General features: G+C 44.3%; 1 protein-coding gene across 3 annotated transcripts in view; it reads right to left on the bottom strand.

Annotated features, from left to right (window-relative positions):
• Nucleotides 1-294: 294 nt before the first annotated feature.
• Nucleotides 295-23,270, bottom strand: part of LOC113151343 (transcription factor COE3-like) — a 45,602-nt gene continuing 22,626 nt past the window's right edge. For 2 of the 3 annotated variants that reach the window (XM_026344285.1, XM_026344286.1), the window contains exons 6-10: nt 11,745-11,810; nt 10,962-11,136; nt 6,844-7,026; nt 3,769-3,858; nt 295-3,149 (exon numbers count right to left, since the gene is read on the bottom strand). In XM_026344285.1, the coding sequence (XP_026200070.1) occupies nt 3,118-3,149; nt 3,769-3,858; nt 6,844-7,026; nt 10,962-11,136; nt 11,745-11,810 (546 nt within the window). In that variant the 3' untranslated portion in view covers nt 295-3,117. The remainder of the gene's footprint in view (nt 3,150-3,768; nt 3,859-6,843; nt 7,027-10,961; nt 11,137-11,744; nt 11,811-23,270) is intronic. The other variant, XM_026344287.1, reaches the window with a different exon arrangement.

Below are 23,270 nucleotides of genomic sequence, written 5' to 3'. Positions count from 1 at the left end.
TGATCAGATTCTTACTGCAGACGATGTTAAAGTTAAGGTCCATAAACAATCAATACATATGTGCTATGTAAAGCACGCTAACGTGGACAAGCACAGCTGCATTCTAGCGTTAGTGTAGCTCCTAACCAGCTGTGCTCCTAATAGTTCTCTAAACAACTTAATTGAAGTGTAGATTCTCCGCAGTCAGAGGTGGTCAGCAATAAATAAATAAATGGTAAATGCTAGATTCTGCTTCTACAAACCACCAGAAGTGCCAGAGGTCAAGCCAAATGTAATCTTTATTAGACTGTTTCTGTACAAAAAGCACTGATCACAGGAAAAAACAAAACCAAAAACATGCACCTATTTACAGCATGGCCCGAGACAGGAAAAGAGAAAACCCGAGGGTTGTATTCTAAAGACATTAATTAAACATTGTGCTTTGATATACTTTGATGATATATTTCATATTTCACAAAGATGCAGTACCTCTGCCCTCTTTCACATTGAAGAAAAACATCGAACAAAGTTGACTCTGTTTTTTAAACCTCAGCTGAAAACCAGAGCGGTGAGAAGCAAATGTTCTACGACTGTGACAAAATTAAAAAAACAAAAAAACGATCCAGCAAGCTGTTTGGAACGTGGAGACTAACGCCGGAGTGAGTGTTGAGCTGGGACGTTCAGTGTGACAGTGTCATTCAGCTGAAAAATGGCTTTTCCCAAAGACACTGAACAGATGTTCGCCCACAGTTTCTGTCGCTCCTGCTGGGTTTGCATAAAAGTCCTGCCCCCTAGTCTGGTCTCTCCCTAACAATTTAAAGACTGGGGTGATTCAACCTTGTGTTTATCACCTCATACACTTGGTGCAGACAAATAAAAATTCTCACAGTTCAATTGGAGAAATCAAATTCAATTCAACAAAAGCTTTTCAAGATAAGAAAAGCGACTTTGTGTTGGACTGTGGTCAATCGTAAGGCATCAAACTTTTAGTTCTTTAAATCTGCCAAACTTTTCCACGGCAGCGTGGAGGACGAGCCTGCACTACAGAACAGGAACACAGTTGCATAAGTAAATGACGGAGATTGTGTGCAACAATGAGAACAGCACCTTCAACAACAACACCAACATCGATGGACGTTTCCTTGAGATCAGTGAAAAACTCATCTGCTGCCCGTTATTAAATTGCACTGTTCTCAGCTGAAACAAAGACCAGGATCAGGTCTCATGTCGAGATGAAGAAAATATTACTTTCTAAACACTGAAACCAAGAGATACGCTTGGTCCAAAAGTAAGAGTGGTGGAATATAAGAAGGTTCAGAAATATAAAAATTTCACATGACAAGGATTTTGCCATTTCAAGGCGGCAGAAAAAAACTTCTCGGTGCATATCGTTCTTCTTTTTTTAACTTTTAGCTTTTTTCTTCTTTTGCTCTTATTAAGTGCCCCAACGAAAAGTAGTGCATTAAGAAATAACCATGATTATACATTTCACAATAATACACAAAGGACAAGAAGAACCAGGGGGAACACAAATGATGCTGTTTACAAAAAGTTAAATATCATATCGGAAAAGCGTTTTTATACAAAAGTGATGAAAGCCTTTTTTTATGTCCTGCTTCAAAAACAGGGTGACGTGTCAGGATGTTTTTTTGTCTTTACAAAAGGGTTAATTCCTCTCACTTGTTCACTCTTTTTACAATATCTAAAAGGTATTAAGACATCAAATGTGTTTACATATATACTTGAGACTATCATTCAGGCCTAAATCACAAAAGGAACTCCCCAAAACATACTTTATAAATACATAGAAAATAAGCACAATCAGAGGAATAACAAGAGAATCTGGTACCTAAATGCGAATAAAACAGCTGCAAGCTTCAAATCTACCACTCGACACCCGCGAAACAGAACTATTGTACTGAGACGTCCAAAAATAAGAGAAAACCAAAAAAAAAAAAAAAAAAAAAAAACGAACGGAAAAATGGAAAATTAAAGAAACCTCAGGCTGCCCCGACTTGGTTCAGACAAACGTTAGTGTAACATCTTGTTAATTCTCTTAAAATTAGAAAACAACAGCATTTTCCTCCTTTTTTCGAATATGAGACAAACATAGTTAAAAGCTATGGTACAGAAAGGAAAATGCCTGAAGACGTGATCTTTATCAGCAGCCTTTAGACTCTGGGTTCTGTAGGAAGGGGAGATTTCAGATTTCTGATTGGAAAACCCGGTAAATCTAGAAACCGTCTGACGGTTCATCCAACAGTTGAACAATTAGATTTTTCTTGGTTCTTGGACTTGGTCCAACTCAGGTTAGACGTTCACTGAGAGCTTCTGATCCGACAAACGCTGACACAATGTTAACTGATCGAGTGCAAACAGACTAATGATGCATAATACAGAGTCTAATATCGCAGCTCAAATATGGTCAGATGCTCGTCTGCAGCTTGTTGGACATGTGGAGAGTATTAATAGTGATAGTTCTGTGTCATAAGCTAACAGGACAGCTTTTAATTAGTTTTTAATGTGCTGTTCTCACAGCTATTTCTGCCTTTTTGATATAAATGAATTCAGACTAGATGTTCAGGGTGGGGGACTGAACTCAAGCTCTGAGAAGCCTGGATCAGCTAAGGAAACCGCTGGTCGGGTGAAGTGAAGATTTAACGTCTTTCAGTAAAAGAAGCTCCCAGTGGACTCGCCTCCCTCCTGTCTCACAGTGGTTCAAACTGATCTGAGACCTGTTCGGCCTCCACAGACTTCTGAAGTCGAGCTAACCTGTTTTAAGACTCGGCACAACAATACTCAACAACACGTACGTAGTACTGCAGACGCCTGCCCTCCCACCCGCAGTTCACATCTCTGACCTCTGGGGGCGCGCCGCCTCAACACGGAGCCGCTGCAGACGTCAGAACATTTTCACTAAACGTCTCGTAAACAGTGACGCTGACGTCCGCAGCGGCTTCAGCTTCAGTTCTTCTTCGTTGGTGGATTAATCCACGGCTTTTGGCTCGACGCCGATTTCTCTTCTGGTGCAGTGGTGAATTCTGGGTCAGTCGCACTGAGGGATGATGTTGTCGTTATTGTTGTGGCGTTTCAGGTGAGGGAGGAGGGGGTCTGACGGCGTCTGGCTGAGAATCCTCCTCACATGGGGGGGACGATGAGACCTGCCATGGCTGAAAGACGACCACACACAAACAGACGGATTCAGATTCAACATTTTCAGTAAAATATCACCGACAAAACGTTTTCAGCACCTCATTCAGAACCGACAGAACGACTCAGAGCTCGTGTTGATGGTTAAATCTGATATTTAGATGAAACAAAAATGAAACAATTCGGTTATAAAATCAAATCAAATCACGTCATTTCAAAGTTCAAATCTGGGAGCCCCCCCCATGTGAAGAAAATGTCTTTCTTTCCTATTATGACTCCATTTTCAGTTTGTTGCTAGAATACAGCAACTCACAATTCAATGATGCTGGATCCAAGAAAACTGTTGAAATGTTTGAAACCAGTTTAACTGACTGACTTTTAAAGTGTAGCAGGACTAAACGTTAACCTAGGACCTAGGATCTAACCCCCCAACCCACCTCAAAAAGTGCCAGACGTTATGGATCAACTTTGACCATCAACTGTTTTAAACCAGGATCAAACACGTAACAAAGAAATGAGAGTTTATCTTTACAGTGACGCAGGACGTCGGTCTACGTGTCCAGGTGGGACATGGACGAGGACAGCACAAGACGGGGGTGCTGACAGGCAGGAGTAGGGGTGGGGGGGTGGGATGCTCACCCTGGAGGTTGCTGCCATTGGTGGTGGTGCAGGTGGGGGGCGGGGAGGTCTGTGGCCGCACGACAGGGGCGAAGGCGCTCTTCTGTTTGACTGCAGAAATCATATGGACAGGAGAGAATGAATAAGGGAGCAGAGGAGGAAGAGGAGGAGGTGAAGAAGACGAGGGAGCAGGGAGGGGGGAGGCGGTGACGTAACGAGCAGGCAGACGGACAGAGGGGGTGAGTGATCGGTGGAGATGAGGTGGATCATGCAGGAGGAGGAGGAGGAGGAGGAGGAGGAGGATCGGACCGAGGACTGAGGAACAAACATGCTCCGAACACAAACATCTGGCAAAGTTGATCCATAACCTGAAGGACTTGTTGTCTGTGTCAGCACCAACCTGATCCGAGCTGAGCGCAGCAGCCGCTTCATCCACACAAACCGCACAGGTGTGTGTGTGTGTGAGTATAAGTGTGTGTGGACAGTCAGTAAGGTCCCATCATCTGTGTTTGCAGGTACCAGAACCGTCTTATCTTAGTTCTACAACTGACGTCTGGTTCAGAGTGACACGTTCTCTCTGTATGTTCAGTACAGACGGGGGTTGTGTCTGTCCCACTAACTCTGGGACAGACATTCTGACTCTGTACTGATCCGGTCTGTCTCTATCAGAATTTGGTGCAGGAAAACGCTTCAGGACTCCCCTGAGGATCATTAAAGTTTCCTCAGGGTCACTACAGACACAGGTACAAACTCCACACTTCATGCAAACAGCTACTAAATCTACCTTCAGCTGTGACCATTTTATTAACCAGCAGTTACCTGAAAATTAAAAATCCACAACATCTGCTAACATTTAATAGATTATTAAAATTTACATTAAAGGTCAAAATCTGACTTTATTTTTTTTCCATGATTTAAACAAGTCCAGAAAATATAGTATATAAAATATATATAATGTATCCATCTTCAGTGCTGCGTACTTTAACATCTGGCGGTTTAATAATTTATATAATAATAAGAGTTTTCCAGGTGTTTTATCAACTCTAGGCAGAGGCAGGTTGGATGTTTGCTCCTGATTTAATGCTAAGTTAACTGTGTCCTGACTCCAGCTCTGTACTGACCATCGACATGCGGCTGACATCTATCTGAAGGAAGGACAATAAGAGTATTTAAGAAAATGTTGAACCCGTCCTTTAAGGGTTTCCACAGAGTTTCTAGACCACAGTGTGTCTGTAAATGATTCAAGGACAGCATCTGAAAATGGAACTGTAAAATGAAACGGGCGAATGTAAATGTGATTTATCGCTTCATGCCAGCAACTATCAGTCTGTCCTGGATCGCTGCTTCTTCTCCCTCACATTTCCTCTCTGTTCTGGCTCCTTCTGCTTGTTTTTCTGTTTCTTTTTCCAGCTGATATTAATGGATTCGGCCCAAAGCGTGAATGCATGAATGCATGGAGGATGCGGTGAGGATGTTAGTGTGGTTAGTGGAGGAGGATTAAGGGAGGGGTGAGGAGGAGGATGGACAGGGGGACAGTCAGCGGAGGGAGGGATGTAGGAGGTGAACAATGCGTGGCGGTGTTCAGTCCACACACACACACACACACACATTCAAACCCTCGGCGGAGGGAAACTGTAGCTCAGCCAGGCGAGATGTGAGCCCACCTTTTGTTTAGTCGCCAGGGACAACAACATCACCTGGCACGGAGACGCAGTTTGAGCTCGCTACCTTCTAAACGAGTCTCGCTGAGACTCGCTGAGCTCTTTGATACAGAAGCCAAAACAAAGGAGCGCTCCCCGCGGGCAAGTTTCGACTTTACCAGTCTCCAAAACACACCTGCGCCTTCCAAGCAACAGCTCCGACTCCAGGCATGTTAATCAGAGCCGAGTGTAAAGTTTCAGAGGCAGAGGAACAACAGGCCTGACTAAAAACTACTGAAGCATCAACTCGTCTCCTGCAGCGGAAAACACTTCACTTTATTATTCTCTTCACTGGAACTGTTCATCACAACCAGAGCCTCCACGACAAGCAGCAGCCACCCTACATTCTACTGAGTCCAGCAGTCCGAGACCACACTGGCATGCTGTCATATTTTAATTTCAGAAAGGTTGGTTTTTACAATTTTTAAAAATGCAGGGAGTTAAAAGAGCAGGAAAAATGTCCGATTCTGAACCCGGTACGACATCAAACTGAAGAATACCTGTCTGTAAAAGCTGTGTGTAAAAGTTTCCGTACTACTCAAAGAAGACAGACAGACTACACAGTCTCTTTCTGACAGTACCTGATCCAGTTTCCACAAATCCTAACAGAGTCCTGCCCTGCCCCCTGAGAAACCTTCGGCCCACTTGTCTGATGGTCTGACTTAGTTCTGACGTTTCTGCTGAGTCAGCAGCGTTCTGCTGCAAACTGAAGACTCGGTCGTATTCGAACAGGTGAACAACGGCTGGATTCACCTGAGAGCCACCTGAAGCTGAGCTTCACCGGCTCAAACTCAAGGAGTAAACACGGTCAGTGACACTAAGTTTCCTGTCTCGTCCGCTCTACTGTGAAGGTACTGCACTGTTCTCAGAACTTTCATTTCAACTTCACCTTAACTGCTTTAACTCTATATATTTCAACTGACCCGTGAAACCAATTCACACTTTAACTCCTTTCATAGCTAGAACTCTACACACCATTGGCACTTGGATAAATACTCAAACATAACTATCATCGGACATTTTACACACCACTACTTCAAACCAATTCAATATTTCAAATGGCACTTCAACTGTTTTCAGTGTTTCATGTCTACTTGTACAACTGACGCTTATACTCCTTTTATTGATTATAGGTCAAATCCATGGCCTGACACATTAACACACTGCTACTTCAAAGAATACTTTAAATCCATTACTTCAGTGTGTTCACTGACACTTCAACTCCTTTTATTCATAATACAACAACTAAAACCTATGACAACAGCTCCAGTCTGCTCTTATCTGTTCCTCGAGGTCCTGAACTGCACAGCGGGTTAGAAATAAATGTAAATTCTTCCTGCTGACTGCCTCTCAGATGGATGATGTTTGGGTTTTTGGGATTTTTACATGCACTCACTTGCGTAAGCAGAGTTGGCAGTGGTGCCGTTGAGGAAGCTGGGGGATCCTGGTACACCGAGGTTGGTCATCCCCGCTCCGTATCCATTCATGGTGGACGTGATGGTGTTGTAGTTGGATTGCTGAGGCGTTGAGCTCGGCACGTAGCCACGAGGAGACACGCTGTTGGAGTTACGGGAGTAACCTGAGAGGAAAAAGGTCAATGCTTGAATTTCTTATGTTACACTTCATTGTTCATTCGACTGGTTGCTGCATGAGGCCCAGTGTACTTAAATTAAAGTCCTGCATTTACATTAAAGTATAGAAATATCATCAGAAAAAAGTACTTAAAAGTATCATGAATACAAGTATTAAAAACACAAAATACTTTTAGGGATTATTCATGTTCACACATGATAAAAGGCAGCAATATGAAAATTGTCAAAACAATTTTCATATTGCTGCCTTTTATCATGTGTGAACATGAATAACTTGAACCTGAGCTGTTTCTGAACTCGTCTGTACAGGGCTGTAAGTCACAGTTTTTATGTATATATATACTGTATATATATGAATTAAATAGCACAGTATGTTAATTAATCCACCTTCACTATGTTTGTTTGATCCAAACCTAGAAATTAGTGACAACACTGCTCATTTTAATTAGTAACATTAGCAGCAAATCCTCAGATCAGAGAAACTGGAACGAGGAAATATTTTTCACATTTACACAAGAAGTAACTTCAATAATTATCACACAAATAACATTTCTCTGCCTAAATCTACAGATTGTTTCAGCTCTGCTTCTACTTACTGATGTGGAGTTTATAAAATGCAAAGCTTTGTTATAAATTAACTCTTAATTCATGCTCAGGTAAACTGTAAATCATACGGGCAATGAAGTACGAGTATGAAGTAGCGTGAAAAGAAAAATCCAATAACTAAGTACATGTACTTAGTTACTTTCCACTCTGTGTTTGAGTTAAATCTCGTCGTGGTGAAGCTATAATTTTCCCACCCACCCCACAGGCGAAGTCTGCCCTTCATCTCTCACCTCTGCTGCACTGTACTTACCTCAACTCTCCTCTACTCCCCCCTTCCTCCCCCTGTGCTCCTGTTGAATTGACCCTTATCCAAGATGCATTGAATACCAATGTTCCCTGCAGCACTCAGCCTGACCTTTAACCCCCTCTTGAGGCTCCCGGGTTCCCACCAACCTCACTGAGCGGAGCCAACAGAGTGCCAAGTAGCAGATTACAGCCCAACCCCTCCACCGCCACTCTCCACTCTCGTCCACTTTCCCCCATTTCCTGGTTCGGGCCAACGCAATTCCCAGCAGGAGCGACTGATGGAGCGCTGCCCGGGGACGAGGGCGAGGAGAGCTGGCGATGGGAAACACATGTGGAGGAGAACAGTGCAGGGAGCGGTCGAGAGCTGCAGCACGTCGGAGCACACACTAAATGTACGAACTGTACTTTAAGAAGAATAATTGCAAAAAACAGAAGAAATGGACTCCAGTCGTATTTGTTTTGGTGTGTTCCTGCTCCCAGCAGCGTGGGAAGCACATTTAATGCAGATCACATCCTTCGACCTCACACTGCACAAATGGAAACATGTGTTTGATTTTAGGAGCAGTTGGGTTTCACTGCAGCCCGATGATTAACCGGCTGACTGACCATTTAGTTTCACAGAAGAACACGTCGCCGTCACAACCTGCACGATGGTTCTTTAATTAAAAACTGGACTGGGCCAATAAGAGGAGTGTTCCTGCAGCTGCGAGAGGCTTAAAAGAATCAAATCATTCCCAGGTTTCAGTGCTGAGCTGCAGTTAATCCCTGTCCTAGTATCTAGGAAGTTAGACCGATATCAGATCGTTTATGATGAAGTTATTTTCTTCCAATTAGTGACGTGTGGGCAGGTTTTCATGAAGTCACTTTACTCACCATCATCTTTCCTCTTGTCCCTGTAAATATGATAAAAACTGCACGTTATGCACCGTGTCATGGTCCTTGTGTTAATTTACACACATTCGAAGTCTGTGTCTGAAGGAAACGGTCGACTGTCCATCGTGTGAGGATATGTTTGTACATATGTTTGTTGCTAAGCTCCTGTAGTTTATTTGAGTGAAGCCGTTTCTGTATTTCTACATGAACACGTCCGTTTCAGTAAATGCAGCTGTGAGATTCATTCCAAACTAAATCTGGTGCAAATATTTCAACAGTCAGCGTTTTCTTTTTAAGTTTTGTTTACCACTGCTTTCAGCTGATCTCCTCATCCTTATTTGACAATCAGTACTTTCAGTAGCAGTCTGCTACTCACTGTGGAAGACTTCATTCTTTTTCCTGCATTAAACTACGTTAACCACGCTGTTCACTTTGATTCAGATACAGTACTGAACCAGACTAAATCTGGTTGGAGCCTTTTCAGATTAATTCATTTAAATAAAGGTAATTCTCTAATTATTTTACTCATAATTAAGTACTTTGATTAACTTTGATGAGCTTCCATACATTGTGCTCGTACGTGCACGTTTCAGAGGAACTTTTGTAGTCGAGGGTGAACAAACATAAGGATGTTAAATGACAGTGTGCGACCTCTCTGGAGGTTTTTCGGGGTCCTGTAAAGTCTCTTTTTCTAAATTTGGCTCTTGTGCACCACCTCCGCCCATCATCTGTCAGACTGAAGCAGAGGAACAAAGACCAACTCCAGAGGATAAAACTGAAGTAAAAAAATAATCCTCCACTCTGGAAGAGATGACATGACGATGAGCAGGCCGAGCTGCTCTGAATTCGCACTGTAAATTACCTGCCTCGTCCGGCTGATAAGGCCTGGGCTTGGGAGCCGCTGTTTTTATTAATGTTTTAATCACGGCAGATAATTGCGAAGGGCACAAAGAGCCGTTTCATACTTCATAACAGCGGGGAGGACAGCAGTGGTCACATCCTCTGTGTAATGTTTCCATCTGAAGAGCACATAAACTACCGACTTATGAATTTTTACCGTGGCTGCCGCAGCCTCGTTTCCCATGACCTCATAGATTCCTGTAAGGTGTTCGCCACCGGCCGATGTGAAAAGCAGACTACGGTTTTGGGTGGAGGAGGGAGAGGAAGAGGAGGGGGGTGTCCGGAGAGTGAAAGCAGCTCTATCTGCTTCTTGTCGACGGGTGTTCACAAGATGTTTGCCGCACGTCTTGCTGAGTGTTCGTGACAGGAGCAGAACGGACTGCTGAAAGGAAACGAGGAGGAGCTGTGTTGATGCAGCGCTGAAGGTCTCCTGAGAACTGGACCCTACAGTTACTGATACCATCTTCTTCTTCTGTGCCAATAAACTGTTTAATCAACCAATTTATTGTGTTCAACAGAAACACACACGGACGTTGTTCTGGTCTGACACACAAAATACAAACGTAGCGAGGAACCAAACAAAGAGCAGGAAAGACGAGTCAGGGAGATGAAAAGGACGCTGCTGTCGTAAAGAGGTGTTTCCCTGTGTGCGTGTTGTGAACTTTATGGGGAACGTCTTTCATTTTGTGACGCTGACCTCGACACTTCTCAAACTGCAGAGACAGTTTGTTTGTTTCTGCTCCTTAGAGATGTCGTTAAACAGCAGGAAGACCAGAACCAGAACAGAACCAGAACTACAAGGACTTGGTCTGAACTCACCTGAGGTCTGCCGGGTGAATGTTGGACTGTACTGGACTATCACCACTGGTTTCTACCAGGCTACTGGTACTGGACTCTGAAGTCTACTGCGGTCCAGTGAACTGTTCTGAAGCCTGTTGGACCCGACCTCACCCTTACTTTATTGAACTTTACTCCAAACTCTGTTTACATATGTGAAGGTGGAGGTCAACTCCACTCTAATGTACTCCACTGATCTTCACTGCAGGGTTCCGGACAGGTCTCTAATGAAGACGTTAGAACTCACAGCTTCTACTGAAGAACATCAGAGCACATTTCAGATCCGTCCTATTTCTGTTTCGGTGTGAACGTTAATGTTGTTTCTTCTACACTTTTCACAGAAACTGTAAAAGAGCTGATCCCTCATTTAGAAAAGGAGCCGTGTTTCTGACTGGTTTATGGTTCTGGCCCGGTATAACCCGCTCCCCTCTGAGGACGATGTGTACTGACGAGCTCTCACCCTGGTCGGCCTGCGAAGCCTCTGAGATGTTGACGGCGAGCTGACTGCTGAACGAGTTCACTCCCATCATCCCCGAGTGAGCGGCGGAGCCGGTGAGAGACGGCAGCTGGTTGTGACTGCGAGGAACGCTGTAGAGGGCCTCGGTGAGGTCGGCCGCTCGCTTCAGGATGATCTCCTGCACACAGAGGAACCAGTAGTGACAATAAATAAACACTGTGTTTTCACATTACAACAGCACAAAGCTCGTTCTTTAACATTTTGAATCCTGGTGTAAAACACTGGGAACTTAGAGGATTCATTCACTCATTTGAGACTTAGAACTGTGGTAATCCGAACTCTACCACCACAAAACAACATCAATATCAGATGATTCTGCAAAACCCTGGATTATGTTCAATGACAGTGGTATTAAGACGATTTCCTGTAGTTCATGCAGCAGCTGTACTTCCACCACCACCTGCAGCAGATGAGGTGAAGCTCCTTCTCTCATAAATTCACATTATGATATAATCTGTAAACTTGGATAGAAATGGGTCTATGTCCGAAACAGTATTAAAACAAAGAGTTTTTACAGATGGTGTGAAAGATGACGGTCAGAGGTAATGAAAAGAGAAACGCTGACTGCAGCTTTGTTACAGATCCAAACTCTGTGGTATTAACTGGTTCAATTAAATGAATTAAGTTAAATGAATGCTGGTTTGTTCCTGCAGTGTGAAGCTGAGCGTCACTTTCAAATCGGACTTTCCGTGGAGGTCAATGGTGAGACGGCAGCTGCTGACTAACCTGGTTGTTGTGCGGCATCCCGTACAGAGCTTCGACCAGATCAGCCGCTCGCTTCAGCAGCACCTCCTGAAAGAAGACCAGATAGTTCAGGTTTAATTTTAGGAACCTTCAGCAGCCTCGTCTGGACCTTAAAAATAACCCAAAAACAGACTTCAGTCAAGTTCTAATGAATTAATCTGAATCAGATTAAATGCTAATTAATTTAGAAACTACTAAAGAACTGCAGACATGACACTGGAGAATTCTCCTGATGGTGTAAAACCAGGTCCAAACCAACAACACAAGCACACAGTCTGTTACACCAGAGGACAGGAAACGACTTAAAACATGAGAAAATCACAAACTTCTAATAAACTTCCAGTTATAATACATTTCTTTCTCCTACTTTGGAGGAAGCGTCGTCTTTTTCCTATTTTAACGATGATACATTTAAATTCTGACACAAAGAGGAAATAAGAGCTTCAAAAACACTAACGCCTGCATGTTGTTTAGCCTCTACTAACATCTCGCTCCCGTCTGTGTCACATATTCTGTCACCGTAACGCGGCTCGGCAGACAATCGGATACAGAGGGATGGAGGGATGACTGTTTGTACCCAGAGGGAAGGAAACGAGAAGAAGCCATTAACACAACGGCTGCGGACCACACACACACACACACACACACACACACACACATCTGTTTATCGGATTTAACCCCTGACTCCCTTGCTCTTATTTGCCCTGGGGCAGTTTTCCCATCAGCCCACAGGAGAGGAAATGACCAATCTGAGCAGCGGCAACGGCTGTTGTAACAATAAGGTCTGATAATCAGATAAATAGAAAAACTGATCGAGGAAAGAAAAGAAGGAGGGCTGAAAGTGAAAATGAAGTATGAAAGGAATTAAGGAAAGGAAAAAAAGAAGTACATGGTGAAAGGAAAGGTACAAGGAAGGAAAAGAGGAAAGGAAGGAGGCACTAGCAGGAAGGAAGGAGAAGACATGGAACTCCAAAGGAAGAAAATAAGGAAACATAAAGGTAATACTTGAAAAAAAGGAAGAAGAGGGAGAAGAAGAGATGATGAATACGAAAGAAACAGTAAAAGATGTAAAGGATAAATAAAACAGAAAACAGGTAAAGGAGTGAAAGCAAAAGAGAGAAATGAAAAGAAGAAAGGAGCAAAAATAAGGAAAGGAACAAATGGAACATGACAAGAGGGAAACATAAAGGAGGTGAAATGGAAGAAAAGAAACAGAGGGACACGAAGAAAGGATGGAACGACTGAAATGAAAAAGACAAGATGGGAAAGAAATAATGAAGAGACGTGGAAAGAAAAAGGACAGAAGAAAGAGACATGCGGGAAGAAGAAGGAAACACAGCCGAGGAAGGAAGGAAAGGAAGCAAGGAAATGTTAAAGTATACAAGGTCCCAGGAGTGTGAATCAAGGTGTTTTTTCACACCACAGCTTCAGGTGCAAACACACGACAGACAGAATGCTGAGGCTGATCAGCTGATGGAGGAAGAGGAGGAGGATGAAGAGGAGGTGCTGGGTCCCCGAGGAGCAGCAGTGGGGAGGTGGAGGCCTCTGCTGGAGCTCCCCGAGGAATTACAGCGCCGAGGAGGATGAGACACACACAGGGAGAGAGAGAGTACATTTAATCAAGTACCAGAGTATTAGAGTATTTCCACGTTGGACTACTTTTACTTGAACAGAATCTTATGAACGTAATAAAAAAGATGTTTTATTCTGTCAGAACATAAAGACAAAAGAATTCCAGTCAGTAATATTAGAACCGAGACAGATCAAATCATAAATATCATACGGAGAGCTGAAATGATACAGATGGTGAAATGAACTGGAAACCATGAAAAGACCCAAAGGACTGGATTAGAACTACTTCTACTGTACTGACGCAGCGACTTCTACGTCCATTAAAGCCTCTGAACACTTCCTCCTCCTCTGATTCTTAGTGTGTAACCGACCCCGAACTGTTGTTCTCTTTTATAAAGGCTTTGAAGTGAATATTAGACATTCAGACTGAATCACCGAGTTTCATGAAGACAGAATCTGATGGGGAGAGATTACAGGGGATTTTTATATTTCTACTGGAGCTGCAGCATCCAAACAAACGTTTCCAGTGAGTCAGACGAGAAACAGTCGCTATAAACCACATTGTTTTCCTCCCAGCCAATCAGCGTTTCCTCAGCGCTGGCAACAAACCGGCCTTCGACGGGGAAACACACACAGAACACGGCGAAACACACGGAAACACACACAGCACTCGTTTCCCACGACAGGCGATGACCTCGGAGGAGACGATCCAACACGCTGAGATGGAAACAGAACAACATCCAGAGTTTCAGAGGTTTTTTCTCCCAAACAGTCGAAGAGAAAAGAATTAACCTGAAGTAAACTGTGAGTCTAAGAAATAAAGACACCGAGCAAACGGCAGAGGAGCAAAAGGAGGAGGGGAGACGAGGTTTAAGTAATAATATAAATGACTATATAATATCAGAAATCAGTCGTTTCTATTGGACGAGTGCAGCAGCAGGTGAAAAAAAAAAGCACGTCTCAGATTTGAACCATCTGCATCTTTAAAGTAACCGAGGCTGCAGGAAAAGTATGAAGGAACTCGGAAATACTCCAGAAATACTGTTAAGTGCAGGAACGATGCTGCATTCACAGCCTGTGGGACAGATAGAAAAGGGCGGTGTCACTGAGACACACAGAGTAGGGATCAAGGGCCTTTCTCCAGGGAGGGGGGGCAACAGACTTGATCCTGAAGGTTTGACCCATCAGTTCATCACAGGAGAAACTGTCCCACAGCCACTCAGGAGGTGGAGCACATACAGGAAGTGGAGCTCATACAGGAGGTGGAGCACATACAGGAGGTGGAGCACATACAGGAGGTGGAGCACATACAGGAAGTGAAGCTCATACAGGAGGTGGAGCACATACAGGAAGTGGAGCTCATACAGGAAGTGAAGCTCATACAGGAAGTGGAGCTCATACAGGAGGTGGAGCTCATACAGGAGGTGGAGCACATACAGGAAGTGGAGCACATACAGGAAGTGAAGCTCATACAGGAAGTGGAGCTCATACAGGAGGTGGAGCTCATACAGGAGGTGGAGCACATACAGGAAGTGAAGCTCATACAGGAGGTGGAGCACATACAGGAAGTGGAGCACATACAGGAAGTGGAGCTCATACAGGAGGTGGAGCACATACAGGAAGTGAAGCTCATACAGGAGGTGGAGCACATACAGGAAGTGGAGCACATACAGGAAGTGGAGCACATACAGGAGGTGGAGCTCATACAGGAAGTGGAGCACATACAGGAAGTGAAGCTCATACAGGAGGTGGAGCTCCTACAGGAGGTGGAGCACATACAGGAAGTGAAGCTCATACAGGAAGTGGAGCTCATACAGGAAGTGGAGCACATACAGGAAGTGGAGCACATACAGGAGGTGGAGCACATAGAGGAAGTGGAGCACATACAGGAGGTGGAGCACATACAGGAAGTGAAGCTCATACAGGAGGTGGAGCACATACAGGAGGTGGAGCTCTGTGTGTGTTTTCAGTGAATGAACAGCCTCCTGTCAATCACCCCCTCCACCCAACACTGTGAGTGTGTGTTCCTATAAAAATCCACATGTGACATATTAGATCATTGTTGGAGTTGTTATTAACAGTTTCTCTCGGTGTGTGTATTCACTGTAATTCAGTTTACTGTGTCGTCAGCACGAAGGTTTGAATAGAGGATGAATAAAGTGAGCTCGTCTCGTCTCATCTCCTCTCCTCTCTCCTTCATTTCCTTTCCTTCCTTTGTTTATTTCATTTCCTTTTTCTTTCCAAACTAAAACCTAAAATCAGCTTCACAGGTGAACGTTCTTCTCTGAGTGTGTGTGTGTGTGTGTGTGTGTGTGTGTGTGTTTGTAAGTGCCTCTGTGTGTGCTGCTCCTCTGGCTTCATTAATCTCCATTAGAAAACAGAAGTTAGTTAACGTCTGCTTCGCTCGGCTGCAGCAGCGAGACGCCACGAGGCAGCAGCTGCCTGTCTCACACACACACACACACACACACACACACACACACACACACACACAGCTCATAGACACTAGACGCAAAAGACTTGTCTATGTTGAGTATTGCTTCACTTTACTGCTTTAGCTCATGTTAGTGTGTGTGTTAGTGTGCACTGTGTGTGTGTGTGTTAGTGTGCACTGTGTGTGTGTGTTAGTGTGCACTGTGTGTGTGTGTGTTAGTGTGCACTGTGTGTGTGTGTTAGTGTGCACTGTGTGTGTGTGTGTTAGTGTGCACTGTGTGTGTGTGTTAGTGTGCACTGTGTGTGTGTGTTAGTGTGTAACTGTGTGTGTGTGTGTTAGTGTGTCACTGTGTGTGTGTGTGTTAGTGTACACTGTGTGTGTGTGTGTGTGTGTGTGTGTGTGTGTGTGTTAGTGTGTGTGTGTGTTAGTGTACACTGTGTGTGTGTGTTAGTGTGCACTGTGTGTGTGTGTTAGTGTGCACTGTGTGTGTGTGTGTTAGTGTGCACTGTGTGTGTGTGTTAGTGTGCACTGTGTGTGTGTGTTAGTGTGCACTGTGTGTGTGTGTTAGTGTGCACTGTGTGTGTGTGTTAGTGTGCACTGTGTGTGTGTGTTAGTGTGCACTGTGTATGAGTTAGTGTACACTGTGTGTGTGTTAGTGTGCACTGTGTGTGTGTGTTAGTGTGCACTGTGTGTGTGTGTTAGTGTGCACTGTGTGTGTGTGTTAGTGTGCACTGTGTGTGTGTGTTAGTGTGCACTGTGTATGAGTTAGTGTACACTGTGTGTGTGTTAGTGTGCACTGTGTGTGTGTGTTAGTGTGCACTATGTGTGTGTGTTAGTGTGCACTATGTGTGTCCTCCTATTTTCATTAGGTCCTGACAGACACAACAGCCTTCTCAAGTTAATGACGCCTCTGAGGCCTCGCTGCTGGAGAGCTGCTGCTGCTGCTGTGTGAGAGTGTGTGTGAGAGTGTGTGTGAGAGTGTGTGTTAGAGTGTGTGAGAGTGTGTGTTAGAGTGTGTGAGAGTGTGTGTGAGAGTGTGTGAGAGTGTGTGTGAACGTGCACTTGTTCATTAGTTCCTGGCCGCTCTCTGATCTGTGAATCAGACACTTAGTGAGTACGACAACTGCCCCGACCCCCCCCCACAGAACAATAAACCACATATTCCAGCAGAGCAGCAGCAGCTGTGGTCCGATCGAAGCAGAGACCAGAAATCAATCAATAACTGATCAGCTGATGAGCTCTGAACAGTGTGATCTTCAGCGTAACTGTGACTTTATTTCTTGTAATGTGGTGACAATGTGTTACAAACCTCAGACACTCGGATACTGAACTTTTCCTCCAGAAACCTGATCCGGAAGAACAACATAGGTTCTGGTTCTGTTCAGACTCTCACAGCTTCTTGGTTTGAGTCAGACACAGATGTTCTAGTTAAGTACAGAAAAACTTCCCACTGACTTCAGGCAGTACTAACACCACACTGGGAAAAGACTTGAGTGCACATGAAGCCTGCATTTCAAAATAGTAAAAATATGGGAGTGAGATATTTAAAGTAAAAGTACTTTAAAGTAAAAGTACTCTCTGTGTCTGCTGTATTATTATATATTATGTTTTTTTTATTACTCGTACATTTTACTTCTTCAGAGAAATGATCGTTCTGTTTAATTCGCTGATTATTTTCTCCTCTAATTAAACGACTGTTTAAACGAACTGTGGAAAAACGTTCGATTTGATATTATTAAAAATAACTTTAACTAGTGACCAGTCACTTAGCTGATGAATAAATCTGTCATTTCAGGTCTACTATGTTTACTGTTCATCTCTATACTACAATAACCTTCATTTGTAAAGAAACCTCAGATAAATGTAGTGAAGTACAAATTACAAAATAGTAAAAAATAGTAAAAATACTACAGTAATTTAATTACTCTCCACTACTGCCAGATAAATATAACAAAATATTTTCCAGATAAACAGCAGAAAATAGATTCATTAAACAAAAAGATTTAGTGTCACTTATTCCTGACTCGTCCACTTTCTAACAACGTGACGTCTACAGCAGCTCCAAAATGTGACTGGAAGGCTGATGGTTCAATTCTCGAATTAAAGTGAAAAGGCAGCATCAGCCCCTCCCTCATCAGCACCACTGAACTGAAGCATCTACCCCGAGACGGTGTCCACAGCTCAGACTGTGGTTGTACGGAGCAGGTTCCAGGTGAGAATGTTCCCCTGAATAAATGAAGGTTGAATAAAACTGATGTACGACTTGGATGGATGCTGCAAACATGGATTACTGAAAGGGCCCAGAGGCCCGAGAGGTCAGCGACCCCCTGACACAAAATGATCACAAACATATAAAAACAGGTCACTAAAAAGAAACCAGTGGAAGAAGGTTTGAAATAAATTAAAAAAACGAATTTACCCCAAAGAGATCGGAACGACTAGAACATGATGGAACAGAAGAAACTTTCTACTCAGGACTAATTATCCAAACATTTGCTGAGTGAACTGAAAGCAGCAGCTGTACAGTACGTACGATCTGTAACACCACGGCCATGACAGCAGACAAACTGTTAAAACCATGGAACGTCTGTGTTCCTCCACTTCCTGTAGATTTCCCGCTCTGACTGAACAAAGTGATGTTTGTGTTTTTATGCATCAGATCCGGTTTCTGCCTCCGTGCTGCTGCTGGATGTGTTGTGATGTGTCAGAGTAGCTAATTGTCTCCACGCTGCTTCACTATACATCCACATTCACACCATTACACACACATCAGCTGCTCAGCCACACCCTCAACACACACACACACACACACACACACACACACACACACACACACACAGACAGCCAGCGCCATTGGATTCCTGTCAGAGCGAGTGCCGGCAATCAGAGCGCCGGGTGCTTTAACGGCGCTGAAAGGCCTGCCCCGATCGATACGGTAATGCACTGGCTCCCAGTTATCATCATCATCTCTTATCACTGACCCACACCTCTGAGAGGGGGGAGGAGGTGGGGGTTTGAGGGAATATGGAGATGGAGGAGAGGTGGAGAGGCAAGGAGGAGAAGAGGGTCTCTGGGTGTTTCCATTCAGCTGGGAAGAAATGGATGGATTGGGGGGAGGAGATGAGGAGGGGGTGAGGGTGGATAACTGGACAATAAAGTCAGCTGATTGGATAATTTCCTTCAAGCCAATGATGCTAAAGAGCTCATAAAGGGCTAATCTGCTAAATAAATCAAATGATCCCTGTTGTCACATATTTAATCTTGATCCTGGTCTCGTGTGAAACAGAAACGGGTTCGCTGCACACCTGAGGCCTGAATCTTCAGGATTCACTAGGAGCTACATGGGAAAACATGGTGAACTGTCCCTTTAAGGCCCTTAAAAACACCAGACTGTTCCCGTTCATCTAATCTGATGATCAGACGTCTGCAGAGTTCAGCTGGGTCGTGTTCAGATGAAGAAGAACGTGGAAATGAAAAAATTCCTGCAGGTCGGATCATTCATTTACATATTTGGGTTTTCACAGATAAATGAATCCATCCTGTCTGAAACCATGTGGGTTCAGACTCTATTTTTGTTTTAGAGTTACAGCATCAGAATTTATCTGACTTCACGAGTCACCGGCTTCAGACAGAAAACAGCTGAAAACTGCAGTTTTTATCCTCTGGTAGAAAGAGTATTTGTGATAGATACTACTACTACTACTACTACTACTACCTATACTACTACTATCATCCAGTATTATAACATGCTGTATATTATTCTGACAGTGCTGGAAGAAGCACAGTTTATTTACTGAGGTAAAAGTAGTACCACAGGGTGAAAGTATAGGTATTTAAAATGTCACTTTGGTAAATTCAAACTAAACTATTTTGCTTAAAAATACTTTGCTACAAGTACCACGTAGTTTTTATGTGTCTGGTTTCACAGTGAGTGTGATGATGCAGATAGAACATGTTCACCTGTGTGTGGACACACGCCTACACAGCAGCTACAGGGAGTTTAAGGAGGCATCGAGGAGGTAGGGGAAGATGAGGAAGAGGAGGAGGAGGAAGAAGAGGAAGAGGAGAATGAGGAAGATGAAGAGGAGAATGAGGAAGATGAGGAGGAGGAGGAGGAAGAGGAGGAAGATGAAGAGAAAGAGGAGGACCTATAGCTGATGACCTGTAAGGTGAGTATAAAGTATCTTCTTTGTTCTTTTCTCTCTCCTCTTTCCACTCACCCCAACCGGTCGAGGCAGATGGCCGCCCACCCTGAGTCTGGTCCTGTACAGTACATTTGAAAGAGTCTTGAAGGGCTGTCCCTGTCAGAGGGGAATATTTCAACCACCTTCCTTCCTAACTCAAACCAGGGGGTAGAGTTATAAAACAGGAAATGGGACGTGGCCTAGCTGCTTGTTTTGGCAGATGTATGTATAGTTAACACCTCCGTTAACGAGCAGCTGCAGTCTGGGGCTGGGCTGATGGAGTCTCGGTCTCTCTGGAGCCGTTTAGACCCGAGCTGAAGTCCAGAATGTGGAGATTCGACGGCCCCTGAGCCGACCTCGTAAATTAGATGCTGTTGTTTTAAACACTTTTAAATCAGGTGAAACCTCTTAGTATCACACTGTTCCCCCCCCCCCCATTAAAAACCTCTCTGAGGCTGCACCCTCGTGGCCTTCCTGCCCTTGCCCTTCTTCTGTCCATCTTCTTCTGTATTACTCCATCTTCTCCCCCCTCCCTCACTTTTTTTCTATTTTCTTCCATTGGTTTCTAGGGGCTTAATTACGGGGGGCCGGCTCCGTGGTTGAGGAGGTGCGGGGCGAACAGGGATCAGTGTGACCCTGGAGAAGAAGCCACGAGACAGCGGCCTTAACAATGATAAATCACCACGAGCAGGGATACAGATACAGCCCCCCCCCCCTCTAAACCCTCCCACAACCAACCACCACCGCTGATCTCTATAAAATATGGATGGACCTGAGCAAGAGGAGGACAGCAGCATCACGCCGGACCTCCACATTAGTGATTATCAGGTGGAGAGCTATTCTAATGAAGTGGGACACGAGAGGGGGGGCACTGTATTCACAGTAAATGGGAATTCAGATCATGAATTGAACAGTGCTCATTATCCTCATGAGAGCAGGAAACCTCCTCATTCATGAAGTGGGGTGGATGAATAATCCCTGAACACATGCCCCCCCCCCCCCCCCCCCCCCAGTCCAGGTGGGGGCACACAGTGATCCAGAGATAAGATGGAGCACACCGAGCATGTTTAACCCCCCCGTCATGGTTCAAAAATCACCAGGAAAGAAGCAGGAGGACGATTCTTCTCTGTTATTATAATAATTGCTGCTCCGTTTCTAACGGCAACGCTGTGTCGTCGTCTCAGCGACCGAGTTCTTACTTTAGTTCATGATTTAATTCATTTTAAATTAATGTAATTAATAATTAAATCTGTGATCACACAGACCCGGAGTGTTTGTTTCACTCATCCTTAAACTGTGTCTTCAAATGATGCTCAGACAGCGAGACAGGTAAGAGTCAGTTCGACGGGCTGTGAGGCCAAACGGTCACTCAGGACCACTGGGGGGTTCCTCCTGGATCAGGTTCAGCTTTCTCATTTCATTTCCAGTCTGGCTCGGCTGCAAGTGGACACCTCTGCAACAAGCAGGATGATGGAGGTCACATGCAGACGACCTGCAGCACTGAGTCAGTGTGTTTCTTTAACCTGTGAGGAGTCAGCATCTACGACTCCGGATCTGTTAACGTCGTAGGGACGTAAAGTACTTTTAGTATGTTAGTATACATATTCTCATATCAGTACTTTTACTGTAGTAAAATATCCCCTGCGCTGCTTCCTGTCTTTGTGCTAAGACCTTTCTCCAGATTTCCCTGTTCACCACTTCTGTTCAGCTGATCTCTCTCTCTCCCTCCACCCTGCTCCCACAATCCTCCACCTGACGCCCTGCAACAAATCCATTTGTTGTCTGTCGCTCCGCCTGTCCAGAAACAAGAACCTCTCTGTCCAGACATCTCTCTCCGTCCCTCCCCCCGTCCGCTGCAGGTGAAAACAAAAGAGAAGTGACAGGCGGAGTTAACCCGTCGCTGCTCGGTCACCTGATCCCTGCACGGCGCTTTTCCTCTCGCTGTGATTTTTCTCTTGTTCAAACTGAGCTCTTATTGAGTTTTCTCTTGAATAAATAAATATTTAAGAGGCAGGCAGGGAGGGGGTGTTTGACTTTAAATCAGGCCATCAAAGGGGCCAGACAATGTATGCTCACCATTAGTATCAATTTACAAATAAACTGCTTTTTTGGTGACTGGATCTCCGATGTCAGATTTTGATAAATGGTTTCAATTTGGCAGCTGCTTTCGAGTGTCAGAGTCCATCTGACGCTGGCGGCCGGCCGCCGATGCTCGCTGCCTCAGAGAATCTGCCTCAGTTATCCTCACAGCCGGCAGCCGCCAAAATAATCTCTTCATACTAACCAGAGCACCTGACGGCTGCGCGGCTGCACCGGGTCTGTGCGCATACAAATGTCCGGCTGTGGAGAAAAACTGAAAGCAGGATCCTGTTTTGTTTGTGAGGCAGATTTTATTACTGGTGTTTTTCCACGCAGATCTTAAAGGAGCAGTCTGGTGTTTTTAACATTAACTACAAATCACACACAGTTTTCCTCACTGCTGACTGTCTTCCAAAGGCTGTTTGTGTTTAATAGAGTTTTAAAGGTGATTTTGTTTCGCTGCAGGTTTCATCTTAGTTCACCTGTACAGACTTTAAACCTGCTTCCAATTCAGCTGTAAACTCACATTACCTAAGTCTTATTAGTGGTTCAGCTACTTGTCTGCTGAAGTTATTATTCTAGTTTGATTAAATAATGACACAGTATGCCTCAAAGATGTACAATCACCTGAAGTGAAGGCATTTACGAATTTCCTATAACCACATTTATACTTTTTCAATTTTCATTTTAACACTGTCTTTCAGTTCGAACACTTAAAGTGGCGCAAATCTCTTTAGGAACTTGTTCTTCAGCTGAAACGTACAGCTCAACTTATCCCTTCCAATTCCCTCAGCACTTAAATTTACACTTCAGATTTACTTCAGGTTTAACAACGAACTTTCTGCAACACAATGCACAGAATGAGTGAACACACTGTCAGACAACTCCCTTCAGGTTTTACAGGTCACGATGTTACAGCAGAAAATGGCTCAAAGACAAACATTTAAAATAGTTTGTCAAGACATAAACAGCAGTCAAACACCGACAAACCAATCTACTCATCACCGCGCTGACTCTCCGTCAGATCGTATTTTACCATCTTCCTTCGATGCCTCTCAGCCAGAAACTCACCACCATCCAAACCTTCCTCCTCGCCAGCCAAGGGGAAACAAAACACAGCCAGAACAGCAGCGGCAGGATTTGCTCCCATAAACAGCTGTTTCCTGTTTGAAGGATCGGGAACAATCTGGCCCACTGGCAGCGAGGAGGGCCGTGCTGTGCCAAGAGTGTGCCGAGCAG

This window comes from Anabas testudineus, chromosome 9, assembly GCF_900324465.2.
Source record: "Anabas testudineus chromosome 9, fAnaTes1.2, whole genome shotgun sequence".
Lineage (NCBI taxonomy): Eukaryota > Metazoa > Chordata > Actinopteri > Anabantiformes > Anabantidae > Anabas > Anabas testudineus.
Note: the sequence above shows the minus strand (reverse complement) of the source record. Positions and strands in the feature narration are given on the sequence as shown.